Source organism: Cololabis saira, chromosome 23 (assembly GCF_033807715.1).
Source record: "Cololabis saira isolate AMF1-May2022 chromosome 23, fColSai1.1, whole genome shotgun sequence".
In the NCBI taxonomy this organism is placed as follows: Eukaryota; Metazoa; Chordata; class Actinopteri; order Beloniformes; family Belonidae; genus Cololabis; species Cololabis saira.
Window position 1 is genome coordinate 31,916,951 of NC_084609.1, and position 16,137 is coordinate 31,933,087.

The 16,137-nt window shown below is 42.5% G+C and overlaps 1 protein-coding gene across 1 annotated transcript in view; it reads right to left on the minus strand.

Annotated features, from left to right (window-relative positions):
* arhgef39 (Rho guanine nucleotide exchange factor (GEF) 39) overlaps positions 1-16,137 on the minus strand; it is a 93,843-nt gene that overhangs the window by 53,619 nt on the left and 24,087 nt on the right. Inside the window, exons 4-5 of the mRNA XM_061714628.1 lie at positions 13,852-13,972; positions 11,695-11,813 (exon numbers count right to left, since the gene is read on the minus strand). Coding sequence (XP_061570612.1) covers positions 11,695-11,813; positions 13,852-13,972 — 240 coding nt within the window. The remainder of the gene's footprint in view (positions 1-11,694; positions 11,814-13,851; positions 13,973-16,137) is intronic.

Below are 16,137 nucleotides of genomic sequence, written 5' to 3' on the forward strand. Positions count from 1 at the left end.
CGGGACAAAGAGTCTCTCAGAGCGTTTAGGAAAGCACGGAGGATGGTTTTGTAGGCTTCAGTTACAAACGATTGAGTAAAAAGAGATGAAGATACAGATAATGGGCGTAGAAATGTCTGGGTTAATGCTGACCGCGAGGACAACTGCCTAGAAACACACAAGAACACGCTCTTTATCTCCAGGTCTGATGGGAACGTTTCAACTCTTCGGTCAGTCAGTAGGATGTTTTATTACTTTGATCAAAGTCAGAAGTGTGTGTACAGTAATCCCTGGTTTTTGGCGGGGGTTACGTTCTAAAAAGAACCTGTGATAAGTGAAATCCGCGAAGTAGCAACCTTTTTTTTTTTTTTTTTTTTTTAAATTACAATTATACAAGGCTTCAAATTGCAGAGATCAGCCCCGCCCCAAAGCGACCCGATTAATTGGATTGGAACGGGAGAAAATGAAAAATGATTATGAAAAAAAATACAATAAGTACAGTAGGACAAATTGTGACTGGCTTGTATTTCCCTGCTCTTCTGATGCTGTTGCATCCTGACTCGCTCTGTAGCGTCTTTTTAGCGCTGCCCTAATGGCTTCTGGAGCTTTTTCAAAAATGTTTGACCTTTTTTTTCTCCTTTTTTTTCTCCTTTTTTTCTTCTTTTTTTTCTTCTTTTTTTCCTTTTTTTCTTCTTTTCTCTCTTTTTCTTTCTTCCTTTTTCCTTTCCTTTTAAATCTCGACACTGACTTTTCTCGAAATTTCAACTTTTTTCTTGAGATTGTACTTCAACATTAATCTCGACATTCTGACTTTTTTCTCAAAATTTTGACTTTTTTCTCGACATTTCGACTTTTTTCTCGAAGTGCATAATGAAAAAAAAAATCTAACCCCAGTTATAATAATATAGATACATGCAGCATGTGTTGCCTTCATTCTAAGGCTTATACAAGACTTCATTTTTTGCGGCTCCAGACATATTTGTTTTTTGTGTTTTTGGTCCAATATGGCTCTAAAACATTTTGGATTGCCGACCCCTGATCTAAACCGACATGGATTATATCTGAGACTGTAATGAACGATTCATCAAAGGCTCCCGTTCTTGAGCTGCTGCTGAAGCTCATTGGCCGTTCTCAGCTTGTTGCTAAGCAACCAACGTTATTGATACAGGAAGTGAAGAAGCGGGGAGACTGTTTAGCCAATCAGAATGCAGAACACGATGCACAATGCAAATCTGTGAAGCAGCGAGACGTGAAAGGTGAACCGCGTTGTAGCCAGGGATTACTGTACACCTGGTTAGTAGCTGTCTGTAAACCTGGCTGCTCTGGCCAGTGGTGTAAAGTAACAAAGTACAAGTACTTAAGTAAGATTTTTGAGAATTTGTACTTTTATTGATACTTTCATTTTTCTGTACTTTTACTTCGTTACATTTTCAAGGAAAAATCGTACTTTGAATCCGCTATATTTAAAATTGGACACGTCGTTACTCGCTACAAATTAAAGAACAGCACAGCGGGGGCTGATTTATGGTTCCGCGTTACACCGGCGCAGAGCTACAGCGTAGGGTACGCGGCGACGCACACCCTACTCCGTAGCCTACGGCGTAGGGTGTGCGTCGATTTAACGCGGAACCATAAGGCGGACGGGAAGGAAGGGGGGCGCGTGAATATACCGAGAAGGAGCCGCAGCTCCCGGGAGAGTTGCGCCGCAGAGGCGGGCCGGGAGGCCGGAGGAACCGCCGTCACGTCGAGTACCGATGTGGACTGAAGCCTGAATTATGGTTCCGCGTTAAATCGACGCAGAGCCTCGCCGGGTACGGGCCCTGCGTTGGTGTAACGCGGAACCATAAATCAGCCTTGAGCGGCAGCCGACGCGTGTCCATGAGCACCATTCTTTGATTCCACCCCTTCTAAGGTGGTTTTGGCATTTAAAAGTTCAAAAGTCTCATCCTTTATCAGCTGGGGTTGCTTAATGTTGTCACTGCATACTACAGGCTGGGGGGGGACCTGTCAGCGGGTCAATGGGGAACAGCAGCAGTGATGAGCAAAGGGAGAAATTAAAATGGGGTAATGGAAACAAACGCTAAAGGGGTCAGAATAATATCACCATTATTCAGAGTTGTAAGCAAATTCTTGGATTCTTCATTTCTTTGCAATCCTTTTGAAAATAATTTTGTACTTTGAATTTTGAATTTTGAATTTTGTACTTTGTACTTTTTACTTTTGTACTTAAGTACATTTTACACCATGTACTTTTGGTACTTTATTATATTTAAGTTGAGGTACTTTTATACTTTTACTTAAGTAATGTTCTTAATGGGTACTTTTTACTTTTACTTAAAGGAGCTTGAGGCCAGATTGAGGCAAGATTTATGAAAAAAATCCGTATACATTTTAAGTTTTCTAGTAATAATGTCAGATGAAGCGTTCCAAACCCAAAAGAATGATTCCTCTAGTGTATCTCTCCTTTGTCTTGAACAGGCTGTGTGCTGCAAAATGTGCTGCAATTCGGGCCCAAATTTCCCGCGCTGTCCTGTGGATGTGACGTCACATGACGCTGCATGCACGTTCTCCCCGTTCTCCCGTGCCGGCTTCACTGTTGGCTGCAGTACCCCCAACGGCCGTCGTGGTGAAGGGTGGCGCTAGAGAGTCTCATTTCTTAAAAGGAGCCTCAAGCTCCTTTAAGTAATTTTCAAGCAGAAAATTTGTACTTTTACTTAAGTACAATATTTTTGTACTTTTGCACCTCTGGCTCTGGCTAATCTCCACACCCCCCCCCCCCCCCCTGCTGGGACCTCTCCCCAGGTCCCCAGGTCCCCAGGTCCTCCGGGTCCTCCAGGTCCCCAGGTCCTCCGGGTCCTCCGGGTCCCCAGGTCCTCCGGGTCCTCCGGGTCCTCCGGGTCCTCCGGGTCCTCCGGGTCCTCCGGGTCCTCCGGGTCCCCCGGGTCCCCCGGGTCCCCCGGGCCACACTGCAGGTGGATCCGCGGGGACCTTACGATGGACACTTCAGGACTTTGGTTTGGTGTTCTACTGAGGACCTCCAGCTACGGAGTGGTGCTGTTGTAGCCGATAAATGACTGGAAGAAAGTCCTGGAAACTAAACTGCGGCGTAACTTCCTGGGTTGGAGGGACATTTCTGGTCTCGTCTTGTAATAACAAATACAACACAGGCATCATTAGCGTTTGGTGGCTTGTTCTTATTAACGAGTTGAGAAGAAGATCTAATTACGGTAACTGTAACAAAAGTCAGCCCTCTAATGAGCATTATTCTGAAGGCTCAATTAGCTGCCCTCTGCTGTCATTAGAAACAAACAAGGACAGGATAAGGAGACAACAGGCAGCCGTTCAGACGCCCTGCTGAGGACCCGAGCAGCTGTGGGTCAGCAGCACGTACCCACATATCCATGTCTCCTCCTCCTCCCATGCAGCTGCTGCAATACGTCAACGTCGCCGCCATATTGGATGTTCAAACTGACCTGTAAACTAATACAAGTAAATGGACTTATTTTCATAAAGAGCCTTTCTACAAAGAAATTTACGTTTTACATCTCATTTATTCATTCACACACGCACTAATATACTTGGAAACAGTTAGGCACCAAATATTATATATTTAATTTTCTCAGATGGCAAAAATAAGAACTTTATTGATCCCACATAGGAGTAATTCATGTTATATCAGCTATAGAGAACAAGGTAGTGCCGAAAAACTATATACAGGTAAAAGCCAGTAAATTAGAATATTTTGAAAAACTTGATTTATTTCAGTAATTGCAGTCAAAAGGTGTAACTTGTACATTATATGTATTCATTGCACACAGATTGGTGCATTCAAATGTTTATTTCATTTAATTTTGATGATTAGAAGTGGCAATAAATGAAAATCCAAAGTTCTGTGTGTCACAAAATTAGAATATTGTGTAAGGGTTACATTTTGAAGAAACCTGGTGCCTCAAAACACCTGCAAAGGGCTTTAAATGGTCTCTCAGTCCAGTTCTGAAGCCTACACAAACATGGGGAAGACTTCAGATTTGACAGCTGTCCAAAAGGCGACCATCGACACATTGCACAAGGAGGGCAAGACACAAAAGGTTATTGCTGAAGAGGCTGGCTGTTCTCAGAGCCCTGTGTCCAAACACATTAATGGAGAGGCAAAGGGAAGGAAAAACTGTGGTAAGAAAAAGTGTACAAGCGATAGGGATCACCGCGCCCTGGTCAAGATTGTGAAAAAAATCCATTCAAAAATGTGGGGGAGATTCACAAGGAGTGGACGGCTGCTGGAGTCAGTGCTGCAAGATCCACCAAGAGACGCTTGAAAGACATGGGTTTCAACTGCTGCATACCTCGTGTCAAGCCACTGTTGACCAAGAAACAGCGCGAAAAGCGTCTCACCTGGGCTAAGGAAAAAAAGAGCTGGACTGCTGCTGAGTGGTCCAAAGTCATGTTTTCTGACGAAAGCAAGTTTTGCATTTCCTTTGGAAATGGGGGTCCCAGAGTCTGGAGGAGGACAGGAGAGGCACAGGATCCATGTTGCCTGAAGTCTAGTGTAAAGTTTCCACCATCAGTGATGGTTTGGGGTGCCATGTCATCTGCTGGTGTCGGTCCACTCTGTTTCCTGAGATCTAGGGTCAACGTAGCAGTCTACCAGCAAGTTTTAGAGCACTTCATGCTTCCTGCTGCTGACCTGCTCTCTGGAGATGGAGATTTCAAGTTCCAACAGGACTTGGCGCCTGCACACAGCGCAAACTCTACCTGTGCCTGGTTTACGGACCATGGTATTTCTGTTCTAAATTGGCCAGCCAACTCCCCTGACCTTAGCCCCATAGAAAATCTGTGGGGTATTGTGAAAAGGAAGATGCAGAATGCCAGACCCAAAAACGAAGAAGAGTTGAAGGCCACTATCAGAGCAACCTGGGCTCTCATAACACCTGAGCAGTGCCAGAAACTCATCGACTCCATGCCACGCCGCATTAATGCAGTAATTGAGGCAAATGGAGCTCCAACCAAGTATTGAGTATTGTACATGCTCATATTTTTCATTTTCATACTTTTCAGTTGGCCAACATTTCTAAAAATCCCTTTTTTGTATTTGCCTTAAGTAATATTCTAATTTTGTGACACGGAATTTTGGATTTTCATTTATTGCCACTTCTAATCATCAAAATTAAATGAAATAAACATTTGAATGCATCAGTCTGTGTGCAATGAATACATATAATGTACAAGTTACACCTTTTGACTGCAATTACTGAAATAAATCAAGTTTTTCAAAATATTCTAATTTACTGGCTTTTACCTGTATATCCCCCCTCATAAAAATAAGAAAAATAGAAAAACATATTTTCTCATCAACAAAACATATTTTACATAAACATATTTAACATTTTTCAAGTAACAAAATAACATAATTGAACCATTTTTCAAATTTTTTCAGTTATTTTATTGTCTGAAAAATGGTTCAAATGTTATTTTATTGTCTGAAAAATGGTTGAAATATGTATTAAAAAAAAAATTGTTCATGAGAAAATCATCATTTTCATCATATATTTTTCTTATTTTTGTGAGGGGGGATATATATTGTTTTTCGGCACTACCTTGTTCTCTATAGCTGATATAACATGAATTACTCCTATGTTGGATCAATAAAGTTCTTATTTTTACCATCTGAGAAAATTAAATATATAATATTTGGTGCCTAACTGTTTCCAAGTATATTAGTGCGTGTGTGAATGAATAAATGAGACGTAAAACGTACATTTCTTTGTAGAAAGGCGTTTTATGAAAATAAGTCAATTTACTTGTATTAGTTTACAGCTCAGTTTGAACATCCAATATGACGGAGACGTTGACGTATGCGTACGTTAACTTTGTGTGCCCGTGGAACAACAACCTCATGGAGGTTTCCACTGGGGCCTTACTCATGTGACACACATGAAGCCCAGTGATGACACTCTGATGGCACTGATGTAAAAGTACTTTAAATGTAAATGTACTTTATTTCAGCGCATCGCCGGAGCTTCACTTCCTGCCATGAACACTATCCACAGGAAGCGTGGTCTCAGGAGAGCAACCAACATTAGCAAAGACTCCTACCGCCCAGCACACAGGCTGTTTGCCCTCCTGCCCTCTGGGGGGCGCTACAGGAGTCTCCGCACACCAACCACCAGGTTCAGGAACAGTAATGATGATAAAGTTGAATCTAATCTCATTTATATAGCCCTTTACAGCCACCTGTAGGTGAGCCAAAAGGCTTTACAGAATAAAACATACAGAAATACAACATACAATCATTAGACAGAGCAAAAGAAAAATAGAAAATAATAATAATAAAAGAATAAAAAGTGTCACCACACTACTGGGTATTAAAAGCCATTCTAAATAAATAGGTTTTAAGCCTTGATTTAAAAAGGTCCAGGCTTGACCTTTGACCTGGGAACTTCCAACAACAGTTGGTTTGAGGATCTCAGCGCCCTGCCATGCTCACGCACCGTTAAAAGTCCCGATAAATAGGGCGGGGCAAGGTCGTTGAGGGCTTTAAAAACAAACAGTAAAAGTTTAAAATCAATTCTAAAATGGACAGGAAGCCAATGGAGTGAATAGAGGACCGGAGTGATGTGCTCACGTCTTGCAGTGCTGCATTCTGCACTAGTTGAAGGCAACAAATAGAGAACTTGGAGACTCCTGACAGTGAGGACAAGCCTCTAGAAAGCAGATGCCTCAGCAGGCTGCTGGTCCGGACCGCTCCGGTGGGTGCTAACACAATGCCAAGAGGGAAGGACAAAAGCACAGGTCTTGGAGAAGCACTTGTTGCAGGGTCTTAATGTGGAACAGGTGATAAACCTGTGTCCAGACGACTCGGCCGTCGTGCTACAGTGGCAACGATCATCCAATAATCGTCCCAGAAGTGGAAATCCAAGGAAGTGGTGCCCTGTACTCAGACCGTGCAATGCTCAGAGGAGCAAAACCAAACAAGCCCACAACCCCGGACTCAGATCCCACACCTCATGGTGGATTCACACCGAAAGTGTAAAAAAAAAATGGTCTGTGGAGGTTCGGGACGCCTGCATCGCTGCCATCGCAGCCATATTGGACCAAAAACACAACAAACAAATATGTCTGGAGCCGCAAAAAATTAAAAGTCTTGTATGTATAAGCCTTAGAATGAAGGCAAATGGCGAAAGGCGAAATGTTGAGAAAAAAGTCGAAATGTCAAGAAAAAAGTCAAAATTTCGAGGAAAAAAGTGGAAATGTCGAGAAAAAAGTGGAAATGTCGAGATTAATGTTGAATTACAATCTCGGGAAAAAAGTGGAAATGTTGAGAAAAAAGTCGAAATGTTGAGAAAAAAGTCGAAATGTCAAGATAAAAAAGGAAAACGAAAAAGGAAGAAAAGGAGGAAAGGACGAAAAAAGAAAAAAAAGAAAAAAAAGAAAAAAAAAAAGAGAAAAAAGAGAAAAAAAAGAAGAAAAATCTAACATTTTTGAAAAAGCTCCAGGAGCCACTAGGGCAGCGCTAAAGAGCCGCATGGGGTTCTAGAGCCGCGGGCTGCCAACCCCTGGTCTACACATATCTATATAAAGCTGCACATCTTCAGTTTCCTCTTTCACCATGGATCACACTGTAGGAAGCCTTCTTTATATTTCAGCATTATTTCCACATAGATAAGAGTGAGTTTGATCCTTAACCAGGTTGGTCCTGGATCAACGTCAACCATCATCGTTGGTCCCGGTGAAGCTGCAGTCTGTCTGTGGTGAACTCTGACACACCGGGTCCCAGCGGATTTGGTCATGATGTTTAAACTGTGTTTTGTGATTAATAAGCACGGTTTTTAATCATTTTGCGTTGGATCGATGTAGCAAATAAAATCGTTTGGACCGTACAGCATCTCAACCATCACACTGCAAAAACTCAAAATCTTAACAAGAATATTTGTCTTATTTCTAGTTAAAATGTCATTACACTTAAAACAAGACTCATCACTGGAAAAAACAACAATTTTCACCTGTTTCAAGTAGATTTTCACTTAAAATAAGTAAAAAATCTGCCAGTGGAACAAGATTTTTTTGCTTGTAATAAGAAGATAAATCTTGTTCCACTCAGAGATTTTTCTACTTATTTCAAGGGAAAATTTACTTGAAACAGATGAAAATTGTCAAATAAGTTATTTTTCTGGTAATGCCCCTTGTTTAAGTGTAATGAGATTTTTTGATTAAAAATGAGACATTTTAACTAGAAACACGAATATTCCTGGTAAGATTTTGAGTTTTTGCAGTGTAGTTACGCGTTTCACATGAGCAGTTCAGGTAAAAACGACAGTCAAATCAGCAAAAATGTCAGTTTGCTGGATGGAATATATTAATTCCTAATAAAATAAGTCTGTTAGTGACAGCTCTGCTCCTGTACGCATGTGAATGAGTGAATGTTTGTGTGTACATGAAAGTACAATCTGCATTGAGGCTTCTTTCTTCGGGAATCCAGGTCTGTGATTGGACGCTGCCTCGGCGTCACCGCTGCTCATTTGCATAAAGTTGAGATTTTTCAACTTCAAATTGATGCTCTGGAATCCTCCAACGCCTCTCGCAGCGCTTTCATAGACAATGAATGGCAGCTGGACGCCTATGACACTTTATTTCTAGTTAAAATGTCTCATTTTTAGTCAAAAGAAATCTCATTACACTTAAAACAAGACTCCTCACTGGAAAAAACAACAATTTTCACCTGTTTCAAGTAGATTTTCACTTAAAATAAGTAGAAAAACCTGCCAGTGGAACAAGATTTTTTTGCTTGTAATAAGAAGATAAATCTTGTCCCACTGGCAGATTTTTCTACAAGTGAAAATCTACTTGAAACAGGTGAAAATTGTCAAATAACAAGTTATTTTTCTGGTAATGACTCTTGTCTTAAGTGTATGAGATTTTTTTGACTAAAAATTTGACATTTTAACTAGAAATAAGACAAATATTCCTGGTAAGATTTGGAGTTTTTGCAGTGCAGTGTGAATCCAGGGTCAGTGTTGGAGGTTCAAGTCCATGCCAGAAGAATCAGAAGAAGACGGGACGAGGAGTTTCCAGAGGAAAACCTCTTTTCTTTGATAAGAACCTGGAACCAGACCCCCCCCCCGGAACCTTCCATCAAGCGGGTGAGTATTCACCTCTCCTCCCAGCTCCTACATGCAGTATTGACAGCGTGACCTCAGACATAAAAACAGAGCGTGGCACATGGCTGGAAATAATAAGTTTCTCTCCGTGTTTGAGTGCGCCACCCTCGCTACCTTCTCCGTCCAAAGAGCTAATGATCAGCCCCAGATTTGCACATCTGACGCCGGAACGGAGGCGCGCCGCTTCGCTGCGAGCTTCTCTGAAAACATAGCAATGAAGGTAAACGCCAAATAATGCATCGCCAGTTATTAACGGCAAAGCTTTGACCTTGTGGTGAAGAACCTGGATCTGTATTCAGCTGCTGGAGATGATGAAACTCAACACATGAAGGAGAAAATCTGAGATTCTACCTGGACAACTGAGAAACAAAATAAAGCAGGAAAGACGCACTTGTGAACGCTAAGCACATAAATGACCTTGGGACCCCTGGAGATGTACAGCCTTAACATAAATCACGTTAGCTCTCGACAATGTGCTCCGTTCCCTCGTTATACTAAATACAGTACAGGTTAGAGCAGACACATCCCAGGGCCTTCAATTACTGCCATCTCTTGCAGCTCTGCCTCCATTATTTAACCAACACGGCCAATAAAAGCAGAGAGGCTGCTCTCGGCCGCCGCCATCAGCTCCAGACCCGGCCGCCGTCATGCTGATGACCTCGGCGGGGAGGACGCTAATGACTGCTCCAGCCAGCGCCGCTGAATGCCACTTAATAAAGGCAATGATTTTATTCCTCCCCGAGCAGCGACACGAGTGTCTGCAGTCGGCGCGCCGCGCGCCATCCATCACGCCGCCGTGGCCATAAGTGACAATTTCCTGCCATTTCCAGCGGCGGAGCGGCAGCGAGGTTGAGGCGCCAGTGGCCCGTGATTATCTAGTCAAGTCACTAAACATCATCGCACAATGAGATATATCCTTCAGATCTCCAGAGCTTCCCCGAGAACGACAGAAAAATCAATGGTGATGATGGAAAGAGTGGAGAAAAAAGAAGAGGGGGGGGGGGGGGGGGGGGGGGGGGGGGGGGTCTTCAGGAGCCTGGAAGAAAATTAAATACTACAAGGGAGGGGTCTTTCCACGTTTTGAAAAGGTGACCAGGTCAGGTGACCAGGTCAGGTGACCTGGTCACCTGACCTGGTCAGGTGACCTGCTGTGACCAGGGTTCATACACATTTTAACCAACAAATTTCCATGACTTTTCCATGACTTGGCAGCAAGTTTCTATGGCTATACATGGGGTCGGCAACCCGCGGCTCTAGAGCGGCTCTTTAGCGCCGTCCTAGTGGCTCCTGGAGCTTTTTTCAAAAATGTTTGACCTTTTTTTCCTTTTTTCTTCTTTTTTTAACTCTTGTTTTCTCCTTTTTTTCTTCTTTTCTTTTTTACTTTTTTCTACTTTTTTTCCTTTTTTTCTTCCTTTTTAATCTCGACATTTTGACTTTTTTCTTGAAATTCTGACTTTTTTCTCAACATTTCGACTTTTTTCTCAACTTTTCAACTTTTTTTCCCGAGATTGTACTTCAACATTAATCTCGACTTTTTTCTCAAAATTTTGACTTTTTCTCGACATTTCGACGTTTTTCACGAATTTTTGATTATTTCGTCGACATTTCGACTTTTTTCTCAACATTTTGATTTTTTTCTCGACATTTCGACTTTTTTCTCAAGATTGTACTTCAACATTAATCTTGACATTTCGACTTTTTTCTCGACATTTCAACTTTTTTCTCAAAGTGCATAATGAAAAAAAAAAATCTTCCCCCAGTTATAACCAATATAGATACATGCAGCATGTGTTGTCTTCATTCTAAGGCTTATACAAGACTCTTAATTTTTTGCGGCTCCAGACATATTTGTTTTTTGTGTTTTTGGTCCAATATGGATCTAAAACATTTATGGTTGTCGACCGCTGATCTAAAACATCAATGTATGAAAGGAATATAGGAATAAAACTATGTAAAAAGTCTCCACAGAGGAGATCTAATGACAATTATGGTTTTATACAAAATAAACATTAGTTTAAACTAACACTGATATACCAGCACTATGTTGTAGTATGTTGTACAGTAATCTAATATAACTGTAATAATAACTGATCTGCATGATGCGCAAGATGCTCGGCACGTCACGCGTGAGAACACACGAGACTTTTCTATACGAAATATTTATTGATCAATTTTAAATCTACCTTATAGGCTGTTATTACTAAATGTTATCATTAAGTGAGAAAAATAAATTCCATGACTTTTCCAAAACTTTTGGGGTGAACTTATGTTTCCAAAACTTTTCCAGGACTTGAAAATGACATTTTCAAATTCCATGACTTTTCCAGGTTTTTTCAAAATGTATGAACCCTGTGTGACCAGGTGACCTGCTGCGACCAGGTCAGGTCACCAGGTCAGGTGTTCTGCTGTGACCAGGTGACCTGCTGTTACCAGGTCATGTGACCAGGTCAGGTGACCAGGTCATGTGACCAGGTGACCTGCTGTGACCAGGTGACCTGGTTGTTACAACATGTGTAACATCTGCAGCAGCGCTGGTTCTGCACCACCGGTGCTCATATCTTACTGATGGATCCGTTGCACCGGCAGGTGCAGCAGGTCCTCCAGGTCCTGGTTTCTGAACTCGGGTCGGGCTTCTTGGAGTTTCTTGAAGCGCCTGAAGGCTTTGTTCTTCTTCAGCTGGACCTGAGGAGACAGAGACGTCAGAGACCGAGGTCAGGACCAGGACCAGGACCAGGACCAGGACCAGGACCAGGACCAGGACCAGGACCAGGACCAGGACCAGGACCAGGACCAGGACCAGGACCAGGACCAGGGCCAGGACCAGGACCAGGACCAGGACCAGGACCAGGACCAGGACCAGGACCAGGACCAGCTCCCCTCCAGACCTCCTCAGGGAGGTTTTTACCCCAACACGTCTAGTGCCAAGTCCAGCAAATGTCCAAAAACTGCCCCGCTCCAGAAACCACAGGCTCTCTCTTCCTGCTTACCAAAGGTTCATCGTTGACTGGATAAATGCAGAACCGGACATGTGACCTACACAGCTGTGAGTATATCCAACTACCTCCCTATATACACTGCAAAAACTCTAAATCTTACCAGGAATATTTGTCTTATTTCTAAAATGTCTCATTTTTAGTCAAAAAATCTCATTACACTTAAAACAAGAGTCATTACCAGAAAAATAACTTATTTGACAATTTTCACCTGTTTCAAGTAAATTTTCACTTGAAATTAGTAGAAAAAATCTTTTTCTACTTATTTTAAGTGGAAATCTACTTGAAACCTATTTTTTTGACTAAAAATTAGACATTTTAACTAGATATAAGACAAATAATCTTGTTAAAATTTTGAGTTTTTGCAGTGCAGACAACGGCAGCAGAAATCTGTTTCATGATCCAACTCTGAGGGTCAGATGTTCATAAACCTGGTGCTGAGGAGAGAATTAAAAAAAGATCTAGATGGAGATAAGGAACGACCAGATCCACCAGGAGATCTGTCTCTTCATAGCTGCTCACGGCTCCAGCTGACTTTTCAGCAGCGCAGAGACAAACAAACAAACATTAAAAATCCTCGCTGCTTGAAGCTTCTCTCACTCTCATTTTTTAACTTGATATGGAAAACAAGCCACAGACCCAGCAGCACATCTATCATCTCCTCCAGGTTCTACATCTTTAGTGTTGTTGTCTTCTCTGTTTAGATACACAATCAAATATATCACAGCAGCTTCTCCAACCTCCTACTTCTGCTCCAGGTGCTGAATTGAAAAGAAACCAGGAGTTGAGATGAGTAGAGCCGAGTAGGTGCTGGTGGAAAAGCTCCATAAGTTCACTGGAGAACTCAAGTACATCTCAGTGATCAGAACTGGACTGGGCCCTCCCTCCCTTCCCTTTAATGATCTCTGTGCCGTAGACCCATGAGCAAAGGGGCTTCCAGTTCCAGGGTTGTCCTCCAGTCAGCTGTTCCTCTTTTCCTCACTGAGGATGTTGGGTCTTTTGGGTCGTCTCTACTGGACGTCCACTCCTCCGGACTGATGGATGCTTAAACACTCGTATATGACTTCAGTCCTTATGCAGATAAAGACATTTGATGGTCTCCAGAGACCTCCTTTCAGCAAGGCAGGCTTCACACCAGCAGACGCTTCTTATTTACGGCCAACTTCAAATGTTTGTGGGTCTTGGAACCATCAGAACAGCTCATCCTCAAACTATATTCATTAACTGGACTCCAGGTCTGCAGATGACCCAGCTTTAGTTGAAATGATCCAGGGGCGGCCAACCAGCAGTTGATGTGTGCATGTGTACGACGTGGCTCTTAGCAGTAACACAGTAACCAATTGTGGCTCTTAGCCTCTGACCGGTTGGCCACCCCTGAAACGATCCGTCTTCCAGTGGTCCATGCTGCTCCCTCCTCCGTGCCCGTCCACTGGGACGGTGTTTCCGTGCCCGTCCACTGGGACGGTGTTTCCGTGCCCGTCCACTGGGACGGTGTTTCCGTGCCCGTCCACTGGGACGGTGTTTCCCTGCTGGTGAACAAGGACCAGCTACAACAGAGGCCGGTGTGACGGCAGATTCAGCCTAGAGGCAAATGGCAGCTCCACAGAAAGGCGCATCTTCACGTTAGACCCATCCATCATGCGTCGTCATGACAATAGCAAAGCAACTACCGGGACAACGGTTTGACACAGACGTTTGATAGAGATGTAAAAACACAGAGTTTCTACCTCAAGCACTTTTCTGGCGTTAAAGATGTTGTCCACATACATCTCGTAGGGATGTAAACGAGAACAGAACTGCTCCAGGCCCCGGCCGAAGTAACCGTTCTCCAGATGGACCAGCAGAGACCTGGAAGAAGAGGACGAGGATTAGAGACGTCCAATCACACAGGGACACGAGCATTCACAGGTTTACCGGTATATATAATAAGATCACTTTAATCACCTTCAAGTTAGAAAGAGAGAAGGTTAGAGAAAGAGAAAGAGTTAGAAAAGAGAGAGAAAGAGAGTTAGCAAGAGAGAGAGAGAGTTAGAAAGAGATAGAGAGAGTTAGAAATAGATGGAAAGAGAGTTAGAAAGAGATGGAAAGAGAGTTTTAGAAAGAGAGAGAGTTAGAGAGTTATAATTTAAGATTAAAAGCATAAAAAAGAAGTCTACTCTCGTTGCTATAACCTCAATCACATAATTGATGCGTGCGCTAAAGGTGAAATAGCTTGTGAAATGATGACAATGATGGATTTGCATCTAACTTTCAGTCAGGTGACCTATGAACTGTAAATTATCCATCAAACTCCTCAATGGTCATGTTAACATTAAATCAGATAGATTTGTCCAGGACATTTCTCTTGCAGGACGGGAGAAGACACAACATCAATGCATCTCTATTATTGTGCAGCATGAATTCTCAGAGTTTTGCGGGTGCAGGTGGGAGTGGAACACACACGTTGCGGGCGGTAATGGTCAGAAATGCAGCGGGAGCGGGATGAAGAAAACAGTCCCGCGCAGGGCTCTAAAGGGTGGAACCTGGCTGAAGACCCTGCAGCCACCCCAACGATACCGTCTGTGCAACACCTTGTAGAACCAGACGGGTCACATGTTAGGAGTTACCTGGGTCTAGGGTTGCAAAATTCCGGGAATTTTCAAAGTTGGAAACTTTCCATGGGAATTAACGGGAATATATGGGAATTAACGGGAATATATGGGAATTAATGGGAATTAACGGGAATAAATAAGAAATTTACAGAATTGAAGGTTGGCCCTTAACAGGGAACTTAAATATAGTTGGGGGAAATATATTGTAGCATAGTCTTGGCTAAAACAACCAGATTTAATGCAAGTACACTCCTCAATCACATGCACACAGCACATTGCTTACTGCAGGGCTATTGAGGCCACGCCCCCTACAGGCACTGTGCATTTCTCCATCACATGCACAGATGATTTCTTGAAGCCTGGAGGCCACACATTTGAGCTCAAAGCACAAGACTATTGAAGCCACACATTTGAGCCCACGGACTATATAAAGTCAAGTAAGTTTTGATAATATTATGGGGTAAATATATTTGATCTATAATGGTATTAATGTTTAACTTGCAAATATTAAATAAAAATGTATTAACACAGTAGCTAGCTAGCTGGTAAGTTAGGTGCTAATGTTTGGATATGATACAGTTTGTTTAAATTACCCCCAATTTCCAGTTAATTCCCATTAATTCCCATTAATTCCCATAATTCCCATAATTCCCATGGAAAGTTTCCAATTTGGAATATTTCCAAAATTCCCCAGCTTAACTTCCCATGGAAAGTTTCCGGAAAGTTTCCGGAAATTTACCGGAAATTTTCCACCGCTTTGCAACCCTACCTGGGTCACATGTTATTTTTGGCTCTCAGTAACACTAATATGCCATTTCCAAGGGAAACATTTTAATGTTGTATAGAATGGTCACCAATGTAGCCACGCTAAACAACCTCAGGCTTTTTCTTTACATCGTTTTTCATTTCTTCCTAAGATCTAGATTTATGAATGAATGTAGGACTATGTTCCAAAGACATTATAATTCACCATTTATTTATATTTAAGGGCATGCAAGCTTGTTCAACATTAAACATCAGAAATGAATCACCTCAACATCCTGAATGTCAATGCAGGACCAGAGATCTCAATAACTGCTGCTGTGTTTACCTCACTAGTTCACCAGGTATTTCACCACTGAGCATTTAGCTTCTCGTCAATGAGTGCGCTCAACGAAGGCAACATCACTTCTTAAGCATCATTTTCAGCAAACTTGTGCATGTTTAGTAGAAAGTGGGGAGGCTGAGCAAACTTCAGAGGACTTATTCCCTGCTAATGGGTAGTTTAGCAGTCAAGGATCTGTAATGTTGTTTGAAGGTCTCTCCCTGTGGGTGATGTATTTATGGGGACCCAGGCGCCGGGTCTACCTTCAGGGCACCCGGAGCCACTTTGTAGAGAGAAGACGGCTTCTGAACTCGGGAACAAAACAACGGCATCAAGGT